Source organism: Euprymna scolopes, chromosome 1, assembly GCF_053919585.1.
Source record: "Euprymna scolopes isolate OS-2025 chromosome 1, ASM5391958v1, whole genome shotgun sequence".
In the NCBI taxonomy this organism is placed as follows: domain Eukaryota; kingdom Metazoa; phylum Mollusca; class Cephalopoda; order Sepiida; family Sepiolidae; genus Euprymna; species Euprymna scolopes.
The window spans coordinates 170,418,127-170,440,589 of NC_136482.1; the positions used below are offsets into that span (position 1 = coordinate 170,418,127).

Here is a 22,463-nt window from a genome sequence, read left to right on the forward strand (position 1 = left end):
TGGACTTATCTGCCTTTTTTAAAGATGGCGACGCTTAAATATCCGCAGATACTACACTTTGATCATGACAAAAATGACGGATTTGTTCACCTGCCACCCACAGTGACAAGGTTAGTCAGGTGGTTTTTGTTTATTATAGGAATCCAGCTCCCCATAAAAGGGGCATGTTGCCCGGCTGCAAAAATAACCCTGATCACTCCTCGTCGGCATTCCCTCACAGATAAGTTCGCCTAAGATGACTTCGTACGGAGAAGATTATTTCGAAAGGAAGAGATAATTTCAAACAGATACTACACTTTTTCTTAGCCAAAACGCCGGATAAAAATAAGCTGTTACTTATTAACATGAACAACTTAATGTATCTTCGGGTCAAGATCAGAGTGTAGTATCTGTTCTTCAGATGCTACACTTCAATTTCTTGTTCTCTGTTAGTGGAGGAGAAATCCTTCACGACTGAGACAATTTTTATTCCTTTTCTCCACATTAAAAAACGACCCTGGTGTCTAACTCTGTCCCGTGGGGAGGCATTGTAAATAGGAAGTTAATGCATCGTTCTCCCCCCCCTCTTTACCCCGTCTTTCTCTCTCTCTCTCTCTCTCTCTCTGCGTGCTCGTCTACGATGTAGAAAGCGCCGTATCTCTGACGTTGACGACGACGACGCGCTTTCCAGCCAATGAAGTTTTTGTTTCTTTAATGTATATGTGTGTATCCTCCTCCTTATCAAGAAAGAGGAAATCTATTGCTGATGTTTTTTAAACTTCCACGTTGCCTCTTCTTCAATAACAACATCAACAAATATGTCTCTGCTACCCGAGCGTCGCTCCGAGAAAGGCAACCTTAGTATATTTGCAAATATTTTCATATCTTTTATTGGTGGTGGAGTGCTTGGTTTACCCTACGCTTTCAGAGAGGTAAGAACAACAAAAAAGTTTTTTTTTTTTTTTTAATCTAAAAAACAAAACAAAAATACTCCTTGCTTTTATCTTGAATTTTATACTTAGTATCCCCTCCTCCTCTTGCTTAAAGTTGACAAATGCAATAAGTTATATATAAACGACCCTGGTGCCTAATTCTGCCCTTGTGGGGAGGCAAAGTAAATAGGAAAATTCTATTTACTTGCCTCCCCATGAGGGCAAAATTAGACACAAGGTCGTTTTATTTTATTTTAAAATTAGGGAGAAAAAACAACGACTCAAAAAGTAGTTCTCTAGATTGTTGCAAAAGTTTGAACTGCCTGCCTTGATCTATGAGGATTTCTCGTTCGAGGACAGAACAGATACTATACTTTGATCTTAGTCCGTAGGATGGACAGTTTTAAATAACTTGCTGTTTAAAAGTATATAGATTATTTGATTTCAACAAATTAAATTAGCCTTTTTGTTGTTTGTTTATAAAACTTAACTACGAAAGTTTTAGATTCAACCAGTAACCACTAACATTTGTTGAACGTTGATTTAATAATTATTTTAAATAGAACACTTGATACATAATTAGCAAACATGTCGAAAAAGAACGGAGTGTGATGTTTCGAAGATCACAGAAGACTTCATTTTAATTCTAAACAAATGCTTTTTCTTTTCATCGTTTCAAATGTCAAAGCTAGAATGAACTCATTTCGTAACCCTTCACTACTTTTTAAACGTGGTCATTTGTTTTTGTTGGCAAAAACTTAATTTTATAATAATTTTAGTTTCTTAAAGTTTTCTTCTTTTTTTTATTACGCTAAATAAATAAATAAATAAATAAATAAACAAAAACCCAGCAACTGTGATAAATTAAAGATTTCCCACGAAACAAGCTTTATAATATTGATATTTTATCTTTTAGAATAATCTTAAAACTCTGTAAAACTTGACACCGCATAAAAAAAAAAAAAAAATACCGAAGCATGGATGGAGATATATATATATATATATATATATATATATATATATATATATATATATATATGCGTGTTGTTATTGAAATAACTTTATTGATTGCTTAAGTTTTGCTTTTATTAACTTTAAACACTTAAATTTCAAATAAAAACAACAAAAGTGTAAACGAAAAAAAAAAAAAATTTAAACGCTTGACTGAAATATTAAAATGTTATTTGGTTCTTGTTCTAAAAGTACGAAAAAGAAAAATGTATTATATTTTTTCTTTCTTGACTGCACCCTTTTCCTTTAAGAGTAATAATTATTCAAATTTCGATAAAGTTGTTTGTATTGAGTAAAAACGTCCTTTTCTTCTCCTCGGCAAAAGAATATTGATTGAAAAAATATCTTTTTATTTATTTATTTATTTTTAAATTGATTAATTAATGTTAGGTGCGTTTAATTTATTGAATATATAGAATTTTTACATTCAAATTTTACATTTTCGGTTTACGCTGACTTCTTGTTATTATTGTAGATTAACCTCCTCGGTTACATAGAAAAATGAGATTCAACTTTTTTAGGCGATCTCTAAATAAACAAACAAAAAAAGTACTTGTTTAGTTTAATGAAATGAAAATATGGTGCTAATGAAGAGAGTGATCCGATCCGCGCTATTTTTTTTTTTTAAATCGTATTTCCAAGTTTAATTAAAGTTTTATGATATGTTTTTTTTTTATTCAGTTGTAAGGTTAAAGCACAGAATAGGTACAACCCCCCCCCGTCCCATGTTAAGAATGGCTTTTTAAATAATAACGTTATTATTTCAGCACGGATCAATCTCTACATGAGTACCGAAAATATATTTTTTAAAATATTACATTCTACGTACTCGTTATGGAATATAGTTTTCATAAAAAAAAAAAAAAAAAAAAATCACTAAATTTGATCAAGTAGTTTTTTTTTGTTTTCTTTTTTTTTTTTACAGAGGAAAATCAAATTTTAATCGGATCGATCGTGTCGCGTCCATCTTGCTTATTTCGCGAACGAGGAAGTGGTCTAAACGAAAATGTGATTAACCAAAGGAAAAAAGAAAGGGGATTAAAAATGGACTGAGAAACTCTGTAAAATAAGGGGAAAAAATTTTTTTCTGCTCATGTTTCAAAATCTCGTCAAATTTTGACAAACTTTAAGAAGCGGTGATTGGAATTATCTCCCCTGGTGCCCCCTCCTCATCTCTCCTGGCGCCCACCCCCCATCATCCGCGAAATAAACAAATTGGCCGCGACGTGATCGATCTCATTAAAGTTTTATTTTTCTCTAAAAAAAAAAACAACAAACAAACAAAAATACTTGACCAAATTAAGTGGTTTTTTTTTTGTATGAAAACTTTATTCCATAACAAATACGTACAATATAATTTTTTTAAAAAAATATTTTCATTTTTTAATGTCTTGAGTAAACTAAACGAGTACCAAAAAATATATTACAATTTAGAATATAAAATTTCATTGTAAAAACGATCCTCCTGTCTCTGCCCCTGCCCATTCTAACTTTTTAGGACATCCCATTAACTAAAACTTTTTCCTACTCGTAAAACAACTTGTAATCGTCTTTAAAAAACAAAAACAAAAAAACAACAACGCTTCTTTACGTGCGTCGTCCTCAGGGTTGCCAGACCATAAAATATTTCAAGCCAACTCTTTCCGGAAAAAAAAAAAAATGGCCAAAATGATAATTGTAGCCAAATTTTCACAAACAAAAAAGACAAATTGAATATTTAAATTTTATCTATATAAATATTTATATCTTTTTCATTGTATTTGTGTAGATTGGTAATGTTTTAAGACTCCTCCATCCAGAAATAAATGCACAGAATTTATCTCCCATAGCAAAAAAGGGGATAACTGCTCTAAAACACTAAAATGGCACGGAAATGGGATCATTTTACGTTATAAATTCATATGAAAAGCTGATATCTTACCCTAAATTCTAAAATATTTGGGTTTTTTTCTTACCACCAAGACTTCTACTGTGATCACATCCTTTAAACAATTTTTTTAATACTCTTTTGGAGGGTGGGAGTATAACTATAAAAATACTGAAAAAGTACTAAGTTTTAGTAAGCAAGTTAAAAAGAAACAAAAAATTTTCAAAACATAAACGCATGTTTGTTTTTAGGCCTATTAATTATGTTTTTTTTTTTTTTTTTTTCATTTAAGAAAATGATCTAGCTGTTTTTTTTTAGTATTCTAACGTTGAAAGTTTTAAGTTGAGAAAAAAGAATTATTTTCTATGTTCTTCAAGTTCACCGACAAGAGTTCCACTCAACCGCGTCGAGCCGACAAATAAGAAACTCGTCCCAATTCAAAAAATACTGTTTTTTTTAATATTTTATATTTACAAACCTGACTGCGTCTCAATTTGCACAAGCCTCGTTTTTGTTTCGTATTGGTCAGGTTTCGAGTTCAAGACTCTCACGCTAACCAGGTATGCTACAATTTTCCCTACACTTCCCCCTTATCTCATGATTGCAAACAGGGCAGAGAGGTAGCATCCGTTTTTGTCAGGTACTTCTCTCCTTGAGTAGATCCATCCACCTGCACGGTACTCTGGTGAGACTATCTGCGTGGTTCTGACAGGACTTCATGAGTTTTACATTGATGGTCAATCCATATTCTTTTGTCAGCGATTGCGGGGTTCCTAGCTGTTGTCTGATGAGCATCGCACTAGCTGCTCTTGTGTTCACACATGCTTTTCCAGTAAAAGTGTCAGAAATCCATCGGTGCACACATGCTGAATCGGTGACCAAATGTAACACTATCTCTTCCCACTGAAGGGCCAAATTGACTCCTTTCAGTGCCGTATCGAGTTCAGCTAGATTGATGTGCTGAACATTGTTAGTTGGACGTAGCCAACACGCATCTGCAATGACCGTTCCATTCGTTTCCAGTGCCACTCTTGTGGCTATGCAACTTTCATCCATCCAGACTGTAGTTTCTTTGTCATCCATACACCAGCCTCCTCCGACGGGATCCGCTTCTCGTACTTTACTCATGGTTTCTGCCAATATGTCACAGAGAGACGTGTTTTTGATTCTGTCATCCCAGCCCTTTGTTAATGCAGTTGCTAGGCGCTTAATGAATGCAATTGCCACCCGGAGCCATCTACATACTGGAAAGTGACCAACGAGTTTCTCATGGAGAGAAAATACACTCCGACGGGTTAATTCATCTGGGATTTCCAGAATTGGACTTCCCTGTTTCCATCGAAGAGTGCCATCTTTTTCCCAGACTTGCAAGCCAAGGACTCTGACTCCGTTTCTCAATCGCACAGGATTCTTGGAAACCAAATCATAGTTTAAAAAATGCTGTTGCACACATGACATAAGAACTACACTTTTATTAATGAAAATATCATCAACATATGCTGATGTGGTGTTTTTGATAGCATGGTCTTCAGAGACGATAGTGTCTATAACAGAATTCATAATAAGTGGCGTCACATTCAGCCCAAATCCCAACCGTGTAAGACAGAAGCACTGGCCCCTGAAAATAACTATTTGAAACAGCCATAGCACCTTGTCGACGTGAATTTGCAGATATGCATTCCGCAGATCCATAAGCGACACATTGACTCCATGTTGCCGCCACTCTCTTAGATTCTATGTGCACACTTGTGCATTGGCAGTGAAAGCATCTACAAACGCGTTCAATTCCTGGTAGTCAAGCACTGGATATAACTTTTGCTTTTGTTCCTGTATGACCGCCATTAAGAGAATTAGACCCTTTGGCGGGTCAAATTCTTCTTTTGAATATAGCACCAGCCATCCATTTTGCTGCCACTGTTGAATCTCATCTCATAGACATCCCTGGCATGACAATGCACTGTGTATTCTTGCATACTGTTACTCAGTTCACTGGAAGAGTGACCGTTTGTCTCCACGATGTAGTCCATTCCTTGTTAATGCGATCATAATTCATGCTACAGTCTGGCTCGTCAATTGAGATGGCAGCACATCTGTTTAGGCCTCCGAAACGTGCTTCACCTGATTCTGTGAAATAAACTCCACCGAGTTTCTTGATTGCATCAATCCCTGATAATAGCTCAAAGCTGAACATCTCTTTATCCATGACTAACATCTCAATGTCAACAGCTGGAACTTGGTCAACCTCTACGTATCCTCTGCAGTTCAATGTCTTTTCATCAGCTGGTAGGACTCCTACTGACTTTCGCTTCCAAAAGCAACACACGGGTTTACTCACTAGAGTCTGCAAATACCTGGAATCTATCAACGCCGTCCACTTTCGTCCATCTACACATACTTTCATGGAGGGAAGCTTCTTAGTGTTCAGTTTGTCAGAGAGTAGACTAATGCTAATGCCTCCCTCATTTGGCATTTCCCTGGCACTGCAATGCTATATGTCCAAGGCCACTACATCTGAAACAACATATCTCGCGACGGACCTTGCGCATCCACCTGTCTGGCCTCTCTTGGCTATTCTGTAAGCAGTCCTTTGCCAAGTGGTTGGGACCACCACACCTGTAACACCATCATTGTGCACTTTTTATTCTGAAAGTGTTTGTCTGGCGGAGGTAGTGGCAGCCAATTCTTCAGTCTTCGTTGTCAGTCATGACAGCTCTCGGTCGAGTCAGCAGTTGTTCTGCATTCATCATCCTGGATAAAGCATGTAATATATGTCTGACATGTTTACGGTATATTTTGTTTATTAGGTGAAACTACAGAATAGCAAAAAAAAAATTAAACTTTAATCATAGCCAGAAATAGTCGGTTTAAATACTTCAGCATCTCCTTCAAAAATGCTTTAATCATCCTGACGCTGACTGATTACCTAAAATAAAGAAAAACAAATTTCTTTTTTTTTTTATTTTTTTATTTTCGTTAATCAACAAGTTCATTTAATTCTTGTTTTTGATTAATTACCATCGTTTCATTGTAACAGGTTGTTTACTTTTTGTTTTGTAAGCGTCCCAAATTATACCTTGCAAAATATGCTTATTTTTGCTATGTCTATGCGGGTTATCGCCCTTAGATTTGAGTATCCGTCGACATAAGCGCCATTTTTTTTTTTTTTTTTTTACTTCTTTTTACAACGTAAAACTGTTCTTACTGGCATTAATGCTGTTGATGATGATGTGAAAATAAAAATTTTGGGGATTATTGTTGGTTATTTATTTTTAGCAAATTTGGCGATATTAAGAAAATTTTACTTTTCTGTGCGACCCCTGAAAAATGTGCTTATCTGTCTATCTATATATCTATAAAAGTGAATGTGTCTGTGTGTGTGTCTGTATACATTTTCCTACACAATAACTCTGTCAATTTTCAGTGTACAGACTCGAAATTTGATCTATAGGGTAGTGAGATTTGGGAAAATCTTTGTAATTGGTTTTCGGCCATAAATTTGGCTGTTAAGGGGTCGATTTGACCTTTTGAGAACTCTACCAAACTCCTCCGACAATTTTGGGTCTAAACACTTGAAATTTTACATAAAGGGTATTCAGAGATAGGGCAAGCTTTTTAATCAGTTTGGATCGAAAATTTGAGCTACAAATATATAAATGTATGTTTGCGTGTCTGCCTAAAACTTTCGACAGAGGCAACGGATTTTCACAAGATCAGTATTGTTTTGAAGCTCGACCCTTCCGACGGCAAATACCAAAAAATTGGCTAACAACATTAATTTCTTCACCTTTAATTGGGCACTTTTCTACAGGGAGGGTGTGGTGTTTTATCATAGAACGGGAGACAGAGCAAAACCTCTTTACTAGGCTTTACCGAACTAATTTCACAGAGTAAGAGCAAATAGTAAAGAGCAGGTAGCAGCAGTAAATGCAAGAGCTGTTAGTAACGAAATGTTGAAGAAAAAAACTAAGCCCTTTTAAAAAGGAAGAGGAACGTGTGCAAAATCACGTGCCATAGAAACTTTTACGGAAATATAATAATCTCCCCCCCCCCCACTAGTAAGAGAGATTGCAAGGTATAGATTTTTTTTTTTTTTTCAAAGTACAGAGTTATCTTTGAAAGTGGCGATGTGTTTTATTTATAAGTCCAGTCGCTGGACTGGTTTACGGATTTGGCTAGACCGGTGTGGAAACAGTTCAATATTCGAAGGACTGGCAGGTCTCTGCGAATTCTCTATATTTTCTGCATTAGGTGTATTGTCAACTGGACTTGTTTCAATCAAATGGGCTGGGTCTGCATTTGCAAAATCGGGTCGAGTATTCTCAGCAGGACCCTGAGATCCATCAGAGCGCGGAAAATGAGCCAAATGTCTTAGAGCCACTGAATTCTCCCGGCCATCATTATGCCGTATTCTCGCATGCGTAGGGTTGGCCTTGATGAGTTCCACTACCTGGACGATCGAGTCGTACTTGCTCCTGTTGCCAAACCGTTTCAATAGTACCTCCCCAGATTCTCCGAGCCAAACAGGTAAGGCAATACCGGTAGAAAAGTGCCTTTCAAATTTGAAAAATCGTTTGTGGGGAGTTGCATTCATACTAGTGCATAGTAAGGAGCAAATAGAATTTAAAACATCAGGCAGAACGTCCTGCCAAGCACTAAGGGGTAACTGTTTGGATTCCAGGGCCAATAATATTGAGTGCCAAATAACGCCGTTATAGCGCTCGCACTGACTGTTTCCTCTTGGGTTGTATGCAGTAGTGTTACTGCACCCAACCCCAAGTCGCGTCAGAAAATTTCTGAACTCCTTCAACACAAACGATGTTCCTCTATCAGAATGGATGAAAGCGGGGAGTCCAAAAATAGAAAAAATATTCGTCAGGCACTTGATTGCGGTCTGCGAAGAACAATCACGGCAAGGGAACGCAAAGGGAAATCGACTGTACTCATCCACGATAGTAAATAGGTAACGACATCCTTTTGAACATTTAATAAGTGCTTCTGCAGTTTAATTTACTGTTTTTCCATAAGTAACGTGCCGACATACACCGAGCAGAATAACTGTTTAATTTTTCACAAAAATTCTGTTTACATTGGGAGTAGGGTGGTGGAAGGACAGGGGCAGGGGGGACGAGTGGTGTCGGTGTATGTCTGCACGTTACTTACGGAAAAACGGTAAATTAAACTGCAGAAGCACCTGTTAAATATTGTACAAGTTTTATAATTGAAAAAAAAACCCTGCAAAAAAAATTAATAAAAAACGAAAAATAAAAATGCTTTTGTAGAACGCCCGTGAAAACTTAATTTTTTAGATCAATTAAAAAAGCATCAAAAACTACGTAACACAGAAAAATGAATTTTGTTTTTGAAAACTTTCTTGTAGTTTTAAATGTCTGCTAAAAATTTCTTCCATGATGTGACAAGTCACCTTACTACGCGCATCCATGTGCGAACGCATCATGTAAGAATAGCATAAACGATGACGGTTAGTTGGCACAAAATAGTGCGAGGGTTCAGGGGTTAATACCATGCAAATGGTAAATATGCGACAGGTTTGAATATCAGATTCGTTGTCAGCTACCCCGAAAACCAAAAAAAAAAAAAATTTTATTGGTCGGTGTTCTGTTGTAGTTATAAAGTAAACATTTACCCATTAAATTTTTCTGCTGGTCGCCATGGAACTCAACGCCCAAGGAGTACCGTTTCTTTTTATTAACACATTATTTCAATGACTGGCCAAGCTGATCTGAATAATTTTAACGTCTTTAAACTGTCAATTACAGAATATATAAAAGATTTAAATAATTTAAATTGTAATTTGTTTTGTTGGTACTTGTACAGTTTAGTCAAGACATTAAAAAATAAAAATATCGAAAAAAGGTTATATTGTACGTATCCGTTTTGGACTGAAGATCTCCGAAAAAAAATTTCATTTAATTTGATCGAGTAGTTTTTATTTTACAGCAGAAAAACACGTTTTTATGAGAGCGCGTTGAAGTCAGCCGTTACGAAATTTGTTGAACACGCCAAAGGGAGATAACTCCAGTTAAAGCGCCGACACTCCCTCTCCATCTTTAATACTAGCTTTTCTTCCAAAAAATCGAACCTTTTGCTCGGTATCATAACAAATTGTTTTTTCGCTGTAAAATAAAAACTATTTGATGAAATTAAGTGAAATTTGTTTTCCAGAGAACTTCAGACTATAACGAGTACGTACAATATAATTTTTTTTTTTTTTTTTTTCATTTTTTAATTTCTTGACTAAACTGTAGAAGCGCCGTTTTGTTTCTGTTTGAAAACGATTCCAACTTGAAATGCCAAATACTCCAATTGCCAAATACAAAATAATCGCAAATAAACAATTTGGGATGCTAAAAACGTGCATGTTCTTTTTATTACCTTTGGTTTTATATAGTTTTGATTAGAAATCTGAAAAAAGTAATACAGAAATGTAAGAGGGGAAAAAATGAAATACGAAAGAGAATGATTTGTAAAATGCTGATGTAAAATAAAATAAAATTTAAAAAAAAAACCGTTAGTTTAAAAAAAATTTTTTTTTTATTATCCATGTGCATCATAAACCGGAAACGGATTTATTCACGCGTGTGTGGTTACGACGCCCAAACAAGACGATTTGAGTTTTATAATATAATAGGTAAACATCACGACATAGTTAATTGTCTCTTATTGACTTGCCTCCTCATGAGGGCAAAGTTAGATACAGGTTCAGTTTTAATGAAGAACATTAATCTCTCCCAAAATGGAATACTCGGAATTGATACAAAAATAGATTGCCGCAGTTTAGAAGGATTTCTTCTCAGATTGGGAACAGAGAAGGTACTATACTTTGAATTTATGTATTTAAAAAAATCAGATAACCAAATTTTGCAAATTAGGCACAAGGCTATCAAATGTGAAGTGTGGGGAAATTGTTGGTCATCCTCTGTCTATCCTACTCATAGCTAAATGCATTATGATTATTATTGATCCCCCGATTTATTGGAGAGGGACCTATGTTTTCAGTGGCATCCATGCTTCTGTGCGTCTGTTAGTCCGGACGATTGCCAGATAACCGTCCATTAGTTTTGCCAGAAATTTTACCACAAATTGTATTTCATTAAATAGATGTGCACAGTAAAAAAATTTTTGGAGAAAATTGCATCCTCAGGGGCTTGGTCAAAAACGACCCAAAATGGTAAAAAATGACATGTTTTACCCCATAAATTTTGATCCATCCATTAAATTTTTCTGAAACTTAGCCAAAATTCGGAGACCATTGTTCTTAATATAAATCCAGTCAAAATTTTGGTTTGCGTCTCCGGGGACTTTCAGTGCTAAAAACACCCCTTTTTGTGGCTCTTTTTTCATATTTCTCAACAAAAACTTGATATGTCTGACTATATAGTGGGTTTTCACGGTGGTCAATTCAAATATACATGTGTTAAGGCCTGACACTGCACCACTATCCATTTACATTGGGATTCGGTGTCCCCAGGGGCTCAAAAGTAGTCAAAATGGCCAAAAATGACACTTTTTGCCCCATAGGGTTTGATCCATCCATTAGATTTTCCTGAAACATGGCAAAAACGTGGAGGCCATTATTCTTAATATTAATTCAGTATGGGTGACCCAGGCAAAATTCTGGTTCGCATCACTTTGGGACTTTCAGGGCTAAAAAAACATGCCTTTTTGGAGCTCTTTTTTCATATTACTCAAAAACTTGATATGTCTGTTGATATAGTGATTTTCTGTGGTACTCAATTCAAATATACATGTCTTAAGGCGTGAAACTGCGCCGTTTGTCCATTTTCATTGGGATTCTGCATTCCCAGGAGCTCAAAAGGGGTCACAAATGCCCCCAAATTGCAAAAACTGACACTTTTTACCCCATAACTTTTGCCCCATCCATTAGATTTTTCTGAAACTTGGCGAAAATATGAAGGCAACGTTGGCCCTTCACATTTCACACATTCATTATTTCTTCACTATTTTTTTGTGGCGTCATCTCACATGCAGCACAAGAGGGAGACCACACACGCGCGGCTTGTTTTGAATCTTTCTGTTGGCTCAGGGCTATAGATGGGATGGATGGAACAACAGGTCAATCAATGCGAGTAGTCACCCTGTTGACATACTTCCAGAACAGTTGATATTCGCTTGCTGAAGGTATTCTTGGCTGTTTGTCTATGCTGCAACACTGAAGAATAATCAGGCATATCTGCTATGCTTGAACTAGAAGTAAAGTATTTGCAGGTCAGAAAATACTGAAAATTGTTGATGTCCCGAACCGGATGACTAACTCCATTGAGAATGGATCTTTTTTATAGACTATCCCTGTTTCTTTTGAAGTGGGACTTTCCGTTAAATCCCAGGATAGTTATTTTCTTGACTGTTACATAACTGGACCAAAGAATCTTTCAGAATGTGGTTTAGCACTCTGAGGAATTGCAAATCATCCCACTGTCTATAATGATCCTTGACCAATGGGCTTAAAAGGTTGGTAAAAGCATTCTCGACCACATGGCTACACACAAAGTTGTCTATAAGGACTAAGGGCGCAAGCCAGTCTCCCAACAAGTCGGCAGCACCAAGCCTCCCTCACACAGATATGTCTTTGAACCGACAGTCTTTCTCTTCGTTAAAGCAGTGAGGACAGAAGACATTGGAACATTGGAGCAATGGAGTAGTTTTTATTGATCCATCCTCTTAAATGATTAAACCTCATCCAGTTTCCATCATTAATGATAATCACGGTGTTGTCTTGCTGTCTACTTATTAACCCTTATTCTAGAGTGACTGCTGCGGTGACCCCCAAGTAAAAAAAAAAAAAAAAAATACAACCAGCTGATAAAGGATGAGGAATTGAATTTCCCTGGGTGACTTGGTTTCAAGTCAAAAGGTGTTGCAATATTTTGGAAGTATGATGGGGTATGACCCCACACAGTCGGACGATTCTATTTATAAACGATGCTGCTAGGAACTGACGAATCGAATTAATTCACGTTCTGCTACCAACCAATCAGCAACCAGAATTGCTGCATAAATATTAAACCTTTTCTGTACCAATTTCACATGTTTTTTTCCGTCTCGACACGGTAAGAATATTTTGCTCTGTGGAACTGTCTACTGCAAACAAGTCACCTCTCAAGACTTGTTTAGAACAACGAACCATCTGAAACTGTTCTGAAACTAAACATGGCTTACACTTCAAATATTTTTCTCTCAAGGAAAATCTGATAACTTTGAGTTCCAATGTGATTCTTTGGTGCTTTTTGCGGTTTTATTTAATCTTTTCACTTAGACAATGTGCAGTGTGTCAGAAGTAGTGATATTGAGCGATAGATGGTTAAGCTTTAAAAAAAATTACAGAGGAGGGTAACTGTGGTGGTTGAACAAAGACTGAAACTCTTGTCAGAGTTCTGAATGTAAAAGGGGAGGATAATCTGAAATTCTGCTGATATGGATGGTCACATGACACTCGATATTACATAATATAGATGAGAAGAGGAGAGAACTTGAATTCCTACTGGGCACTATCCTCAGGTGTCTAAGGTCTCTCTGTACAGGGCTTTGTCAGGACAACTTGACATGAGGATATTTTTTTTCCTATATGTAAATGCTAAATATTGAAAATCACACAGTATTCACAGCCCAAATAAGATCTCTTCAGTATGACTAACCAACACTGGCTTTTATAAGAAATAGTGCACTTATGCCAAGTGATGTTACCTCAAGTAACAGCACAAAGCTGGATACTCCACCAGACTAGATTAATTCTTGCCCTAGAATCCAGTAAGACCAAGAGACCACAGAAAGGTATACTATAACATATTTAAATGGTCAATTGGGGAGAGGAGAGTTACGTTCCAAATTTCTTTAGTAACTCAGTGTTTGAGTGGTAAAGGAGAAATTTAATGGAATATTCAAATATTTATGCATGTCTCCATTCACTGCACCATGAGCTCTGATCACCCTTCGGGGCCCATGGCACAGTGGATAGATACGTTGAATCTCTACAGTTCCAGGTGAGCATTATCTGAAGATAGCGGTTTCAATTCTACCCAAAACCGATCAGAGGCTTACTTGGGCAAAACGGGGTGAGACGACAACAACTATGGAAGGCAGTAATTGCTAAGGATACAGTTAGGAGATTCAGTTCCTATCCTGGTGCGGTTACCACTTGAGGAAGGATCGGCCAAAACGTCGTGAAACAACAACTAAAAAAGATGAGGATAAAAGTCTGCAATAAATTAAATTAACTTTAATGGAATAATCGAATATTTCTGCATGTTATATAGAGATTGTTATACCTAGGAAGGGAGCCCCCTTGATTTCTGAGAACTTCGACTGAAGTAAAATGAAACGATGAGAAGAAAAATTAGAATGGGGTTCTCTGAGGAAGTAGGTTCATTCATGTAGAACAGTTTTACTTTGAAGTTTGAAACACTCGCATCTAAGACTGGTCAAGTTCTCTAGTGTGGAGATGTGACAAGATTTTTTTTGAAAATCTGGAGGTTTCAATCCTTCTTATTAAACATTTTAGAATCCTTTGGTCATTAAAACTTTGGTTTTGTTGCACCCAGGAGAAAGGGAGGTGAGGAGGATAGTTTATATTTTCAAAAGATATAAATCTTTTCATAAAAAGACAGTGGATAATGTTGCAGTTGAGAAAAATCTAATATTAATGAACAAAAGATTTCATGTTTATAACATTTGCTTTTGTGTCACGGTAAACTGTTTAATATACAGAGTGTCCGTAAAGTTACTATATAGTCTTATTGTTTTATTGTATTATATTCGTGTTAATAATTAATATTTATTTTTTTTACAGGTTTATTTAATCAAGCATACCAGGTGTTATTTCTTTTTATTTCTTTTGTTACAAATAAATATTTTAATACAATATCTTACTGTACTGTTAATATATTACAGGGTGTCTGTATAGTAACTTGTAAGACTGTATAGTAACTTTACGGACACCCTGTGTATATATATATATATATATATATATATATATATATATATATATATTTATATAAAATGGGTTAATAAATTCCAATGAAAGAAAGATGTATATTTAAATAAGGGAGTAGTCACCAAAAATTTCAGCAATAGAATGGCTTTACATAAGAGCAACATCAAAATTGCAGATAACAGACACCTCTATGTTTCAAAACACGTACACACATGCAGTGGAAACAGCTTCAAAATAATGCCAATCTTCCAAACAGACAATTATTTTTATTTACTTACACAGGAAAAAACTTCATCACCAGATTCACTCCTGAACTGAACAGAACCTAATACCATCACACAAAAACATGAAATACAAGGTACACTCGCATGCATACACATACACATATACACACCCACACATAAATCAGAACCGACACATTAAAACACACACACGTGCGCGCATACAACCACACACAGACATAACACCCCTATCTTTAATACAACACACTGAACAATACCAACCCTACTTAACCTCGAAACCAACAACACTAGGAGACACCTAGAACCATAGTATAATATCTGTTCCAACACCTCGCTCCCTCCTCAGTCAGGGGAGGAGACCCCCCTCCTGACTGAAACGACTATCATCCCTTCTATCATCCCCCTCTCATACCTACACCCCCTCCAATGCCCCCCTCTGGGGAACAAAATCTTCCCCACACTAGGAACCGATCCTGGGTCTGGCCATACCCACATGGGGAGACTAATAAATAGAAACATTAAAAAATCCCCTATTTTAAATACACCCCTCTTTCTAAACAAACATAATATAAGACTAAAACGAAAAATCACAATACTAAAATCCAAGAATCCAAAAAATAAATATCAAAATAGAATGAAAGCACCCCTACCCTTACTTCAGAAGAGCCAGTCCCCCCCTCCCCACACATACACATTAGTAACGACCTCGGACCACAGCGGCCTTCCTAAGGAAGCAAATAACCCCAAAATACTATAAAACAATATACACATTCCCAAACCAATAAAAGCAAACACACACACGCACACACACATACACACATCCTACCCCACCCTAAAGGAAAAGAAAAAAACATTAGCAGAAAGAGATAGCGACTACAGCAAGGTCAACGCCTCCCTGGACAAACCAAATAAAAAAGCAATAAAAATTCAGCATACCAATGTATAATAAACACTTACAAGCCTCCACCCCTTGGAAAAACTTCAAATTAACTACAAAAATCGCCATTTTTACACATTTGAAAATAATTTCTGACGAGGACACATCACAGACCGTCTGAAACGCGCGTAAACGATTTCAATGACTTAAAAACATTATTACAATGATCCAAACATAATTCTCAATGAAAAACCAAGACACGGAATAATAAAATAATGTTAAAAAATACACATTGTTGGTGACTACTCCCTTATTTAAATATATATATATATATATATATATATATATATATATATATATATATATATATATATAATCTCAATGCATATATTTGTGTTCTCTATAGAATGAAAGGTGATATATCTTTCTTCAGATAATCATAACACAGGACATTCACTTCGGGTTAATACAAAGGTATATTTACAAAGGAGATACAAGGTGAGAGTCTGTCTCTCTCGGTGTCTTGGAACTCTCTGATTCCCGGAGGAGTATATTTACATTGTCTGTATATTATTGTACAGAGGGGTGCTAGGTCATTTCATTATTACAAAAGGTTAGAGAATCTACATAAAATCTAAATGTATATTCTTATGTAAAATCAACTGAACAAAATAATAGAAGTGTTTCTAAATCTGTAAGTGCACCTATAAGGCTGCTATAGAGCAAACTTTGTTGTGGGGTGGCTAGTCGAGTATTTCAACCATAATTTCAATGTATTCCTTCCGGGTACGGACTTAGAGATGCTACAGTACAATGTGACAAGATGATTGGATTGAAACTCTCCAACTTCTCATTTAGCTAAAGTAAGGGCCGAAGTGAGTTGTTGCAAGACACTAGATGACAGTTTGCTCAGCTACAAGGATTTTATTCTAAGGCATTGCGGGTTGCCACCCTTGGTCTATAGGTGGCTCTATTTAGTTTGTTTTTGAAGGGTGGAGTGATGGTGAATAAGTAGATAGACACTTTCTTCCTTTGAAAGTTTTATGGAAGGAACCAGAAATCTGAGCTAAATTGAGCACTTGCTATGATGAAGTAATAAGAGTAGCAGCATCTCGTGAGAAAGAGACTGCAGGGAAGAGATGATCTCATTGCATCATGGGTCGTTTTTTAAGTTAATACCTGTTGAATCATTCTCGATTCTTTCATGGTAATGTTTCATCATCCAACTGGCAGACTCATTGAGTGGCTTTTGGCCTTTGTAAGTGATGAAACATGATGATAAAATAAAAAACAGTGCATAAAACAATTCATGTGCCAGTTACCCCATTTTCAAACCAAACAATAGTGTGGGAAATAAAATTTAAAAACTGGTTTCGAAAAGTAGATAAAATAAAGCAGAAACTAATCCGATCTCGCTCTTATCTAATTTTCACTGGAAAAAGGAAAAGCAAAAAAAAAAAAAAAAAAAAAAAAAAATGCCACAAAACGTCACCTACTCAAAACAAAGAATGTACTCACAGTGATATAAATTATGACTATATCGGACTAGAAAATTAACAACCAAGCACTCAGAATCATCAGAACAAAACAGCAACAGCAGCACAAAACGCTAACAATCCAATAAGCAAGTGAAATTATAATGTGAGAACTCTGGTTGTATCCTGAGAACAATATGCAAACTATTTCATTAATAACAGTAAGCATTAAGTAAGAAAATTAATAAAGCAACTGAATAGAAAAGGAAGAGTTTTAGAAAATGAAAGATGTGGTAGATTCAAGCCGTAATAGAAAATAAGACGGACAAAGAAATAGCTGACACAAATATAGAATATCAATAAAATTTATTAAACACAAAATCTTAATGAATTTTTTTTTATCCTGTGCGAACTCTGTTCTGCTAACCTGCTTTTCAGCTGACTACAACATGATCAGCTTCAAGTCTAATGTAAACAAGTTCTTGTTGAACTACCCCCTTAAATAATTATTCTACTCAATTTCCACCATTAACGATTACTATGCTGTTGTCTTGGTGAACACAATACACTCATTAACTCTTATCCTCAAGCGAACTTTGGAACTTGATAAGCGGTGACTCCCTTGCAAAAAAAAAAATTTTTTAAGATTAAATTGCAGAAACTGTTGTGCACCAGGGAGATAATGAACACAAGATTGCATTGAATGTATTTTGTATTCTCTATAGAATTTTTCTTTTTTCTTTTTTACAAAGGAGTCACCACTTCTGAAGGCCATTCAAGGATAAGGGTTAATGAGTGTATGGTAGTCATTAGGACAATAGCATAGTAATCGTTAGTAATAGAATTTCTGTATAATTTGATTATTTAAGAGGACGGTTCAACAAGAACTTGTTTATATCGGACTTGAAGACGACTATATTGTAGTCTGCTGGAACGTAAGCCAGCAGAACAGGCGGCCAGTTCTAGGAAAGAAGCTTTGTTCATGGTTAAAAAAAAATGTTTTTTTGTTTCTGCAAAAACAGTTTTTCTTTATTGTTAGTTTTTTTTTTTCTGACAATTACTTATTCCTGAAGCTGAGTTTTTCTGTTTGGTTGAAATGATTTTTTTTTTTTTTGTGAATTTTTCATCTATGAAAAAAAAAGTTTTGATAACTTCTGTCAAGTTTAGTTGTACTTTATTATACACTTTTCCTTAAAGTTTCTTTTGATTTTTTTTTTCTTAAAGCATTCCAAGGAGGATAAAACAATTAACTCGAATTACATTTTAGTGTTCCAAAAACATGGTGCCATAAACTGCAAGAAAATATTCAGTATCGAACATATACCAGACAAAACAGTTGGAAATAAGTCATACACTATAACTATGCAATTTCTACAAAAAATGGAGTTATTAAACTTGATAGAGTGATATCGGACAAGGAAAAAGAAGCAACCTTAGCAGCTAGTGTCCCTAATGATGTTTGGTTAAACAGAGCTGAGAGGGGAAAATATAAAAAAATAATAAGGCCATGAAAAGAAACTGGAATCTTAGGAAGATCGCCATCATTTCAGTAATTATAGGAGCAATTGGACTTGTGAAAAAGAATTTTAAAAACTACCTGTGAACCAAGTGCAAGAGAGACTAAAACAATTGCACTTAAAGGAACAGCTAGAATCTTAAAAAGATCTCTCTGTTGAAATGTATGAGATGGCAAGTGAAAGTTAGACATCTATTAGAATGCCCCGTTCCCAGCTGGAACAAAATAAGAAAATCAAGAAATGACTATTCAGAATCAAATATTAATTTGTCAGATGCAATTCTATTGTGGTTTAACTGTGAGAATCCAACCAACTTAATTTTATATATTAGAAAAATGTGAAATATATTTATTTAAATTAAATTGCCAAGAATTTATCCTAACTTGGTCCATCACCAAAAGGATGGGAATTGTTTATATTTCTTTTTCTAAGCTTTCTAATGTTAGCAATTAGATGGTGGTAAGATGTGACACAAGGATCAGAAAGTGGGATTGAATAGCCAGTACTCTAGAGAAGGACTCTGACCTGCAAAAAAATTCTGGGTATCTCTGTTGGCATTCCTTGGTAGAGGCGCCTCTGGCAATTAGCATTAAACTAAGCCCTTCTCAAAGAGAGAAGGCAAAGCTGAGAGGGTGGACCTCCTAGAACTGCACATGACCAGTAGCATACCGCAATCAACAGGGAAAAGGCTATTTCAAGACTGGCATACTCTGTTGATTTTGGGGGACAAAGGGAAAAAATTTTAGCAATTAGATCATTGTTTATTGATTTATTTTAATTTTTATAGGATACTATGTCCCTACTAATATATAAAGAGAATTCAATCTATATATCTATAAAAGTGAAATTGTCTGTGTGTGTATATTTCCCTACCAAACTACTCTGTCAATTTTCTCAATTTTGTCGATGGGAAAATCTTTTTAATCAGTTTTTGGCCAAAAATTTGGCTGTCAAAGTTCAACGATTTGACCTTTGAAAACTATACCAAACTCTTCTGCTAATTTTCGGTCTAAACTCTTATAATTTTAGATGTAGATTACTTTAACAAGGATAAAACTTAATTTGATTTGAGCCACATAAAAAGTGTTAAGGAGTCAAAATTGGGGTCAAAGTTATAAAAAAAATTGACCTCTGCAGTCTCTACCAAATTACTCAGCCAATTTTTGGTCTAAACATTTGAAATTTTACATAAAGTGTATTCAGACATACAGCAAGCTTTTTAATCAGTTTTGGGGTGAAAAATTGGCTGACAAGAGGTCAAAGTTGAAAGAGTTTACCTTTGCAGACTCTACAAAACTCCTCCGCTAATTTTGGATCAAAACACTTGAAATTTTAGATGCAGGTTACTTGGACATGAGTCAAACTTTTTAATATATCTACATATGCATATAAAGTTATGAACAGTAGATAAGGCCCGAGCAAAGCCGGGCTGAATTGCTAGTAAGAGGTTAAAATTCTAATGAGTAAATATTTAACAGTAGTAAGTAAAACCATGTAAAAAATTAATAGTAATTAGCACTATAACATTCAAAATAACTTTTACATCTACATTGATAAATAGGTGTCCAGTATTATATTGCAGCTAAGGGGCAATAATTCGAGGGTGTTGGTATTGATATTGATGATATGAGGTCCACAAAATACGAAAATATCCTCGTTGATGCTATGGGTCAATAATAGCTGTTTTAAAGTCAGAAAATAATCTCTTAGGCACAATGTGTTTTGTTTTCCGTTTCCTTGTTTATAAAATTGTAAAATATATTTAAACTTGCATACTTGTAGATACACCAAACAATCCTTTCTGTGTAAAAGTTTCTTACTACCCTGAACTAGCTGAACTATTAAAAAAAAAAAAAAAAAAAATGTTCCTAACAATGTAGTTTAATGCTTCCCTCTTTTCTCACCTAAGTTATTTTAATATTCTATTTCTTGAAGGTTTATTATGACTTTGTGAGACAAATGACATTTTTTTTTCTACTCTATTCACCTGTGAAAGATCTGCATGTATAGTGCAACTGACCTTCCTATTATTAGGGCTATGACAACAGAATATCCTTTTTATTGTTTTGACTCTCAAGTATATATCTGACACAGTTAGACAACCGAGAATCACATCACTCTATATAAGATATATATCATATAAGAAAACCTTGAAAGTCAAAACAATGAAAAGAATATGCTGTTGTCCTAGCCCTAGCTATTATATATAGCACTAGCAGGGAAACCTGATGTTGCCCGGGATTGAATGATAATCAACGAATGTTTCACTCACATATTTTTATTGTCATCGAAATCTGTAAAATCACCCATTTTTCAATCCGATCAATTTGATTGCCTGCTCTAGTTGGAAACCCGTCGTTCTGCACCGAGAGGAAACTTTACGTGCTTCCCCGCAGTGACTTAGTCCACAATACCTTGTAGTCTACATTGTACTGTAGAGAACCTACTGTTGATTTTATAGAATTAGTATTATATATATTATATTATATATAATAGCTTGAATTAAAGTTTAAAATGCAAGAGTCAAGTATCATGCTTCAGTTGTTCTCTAAATAGAAACATTAATTTTGAATGCGCCCCTGTCATATTAAAGAACTTGGTATTGATTTTATATGCATGACCTTACTGCTTCTGTGATGATAATGGCTTGACTTCAAGTTTAAAATGAAAAAAAAAAAATCAAGTATCATGGTGCAATTTTACTTTAAACAGAAACCTTCATTTTGACTGCGTCCCTGTCATATCAAAGAACCTAGTGTTGGTTTTATATGTTGGGCTTTTCGGCTTGTGTGACTATATAACTTCTCAAAAGCACTCGTGATGTTAGGCTGTGTAAGGTGTAAACTTTAATCAAAATCAACGGTCTCTTCTTTCGTTGGATTATTTTGATTATCAATACGTATCGAAGACATTCCAATACAAAACCTTTCTAAGAAAACTGCCAGGCACATAAGTACCTTTGTGTGAAATTTTATAAAAATCAGCCCAACCATTTTCGAGTCTATAGGGAACATACTCTCACACATACACACATAGTTTTTTTTTATGATGTAATAGTAGATATATAATGGACCCTCCCATAAATTTCAACATATGAGCTCTGCCACAACAACTTAAGTTGCTCAGAAATCCACACAGATGATTTGTTTTATAGTGGTAAAGGCTTTGTGCAGAACCAACCACATTTTTAGCATAAATGCTAATCTTTGTCGGTGCAATGGCTGTCATATGACCTCTTTCCCACAAAAGAGACGTTGTTAGCCAGTCTCTGCTTTATCGTTATTTTCATGGCAAGTGCTCGTCTAACTTCTAATGTATGGTCCTCGAAAAGCACTCATCTATCTGAAACCACTATCAATAATTTCCCCCACTCTTTATCTATGCCTAAACCTAAACGTAGATTCCATGAACAAAGCTTCTTTCTTAGAACTGCACGCCTGTGACACTCTGTTCAGTTTTCCTGCTTTCCAACTGACTACAATATGGTCATCTTCAAGTCCAACATGAACAAATTCTTAATGAGCCGTACCCTTAAGTAATCCAATTTACCAAATTTCCACTACTAACGTTTACTATATTTTCCCATTGACTACT

General features: G+C 35.4%; 1 protein-coding gene across 4 annotated transcripts in view; it reads left to right on the top strand.

Moving 5' to 3' along the window:
* The first annotated feature begins 600 nt into the window (after positions 1 to 600).
* LOC145277320 (uncharacterized) overlaps positions 601 to 22,463 on the top strand; it is a 239,879-nt gene continuing 218,016 nt past the window's right edge. For 2 of the 4 annotated variants that reach the window (XM_080128788.1, XM_080128791.1), the window contains exon 1: positions 624 to 911. In XM_080128788.1, coding sequence (XP_079984914.1) covers positions 798 to 911 — 114 coding nt within the window. In that variant the 5' untranslated portion in view covers positions 624 to 797. Of the gene's footprint in view, positions 912 to 22,463 lie in introns of all 4 variants that reach the window. The other 2 variants (XM_080128787.1, XM_080128789.1) reach the window with 2 other exon arrangements.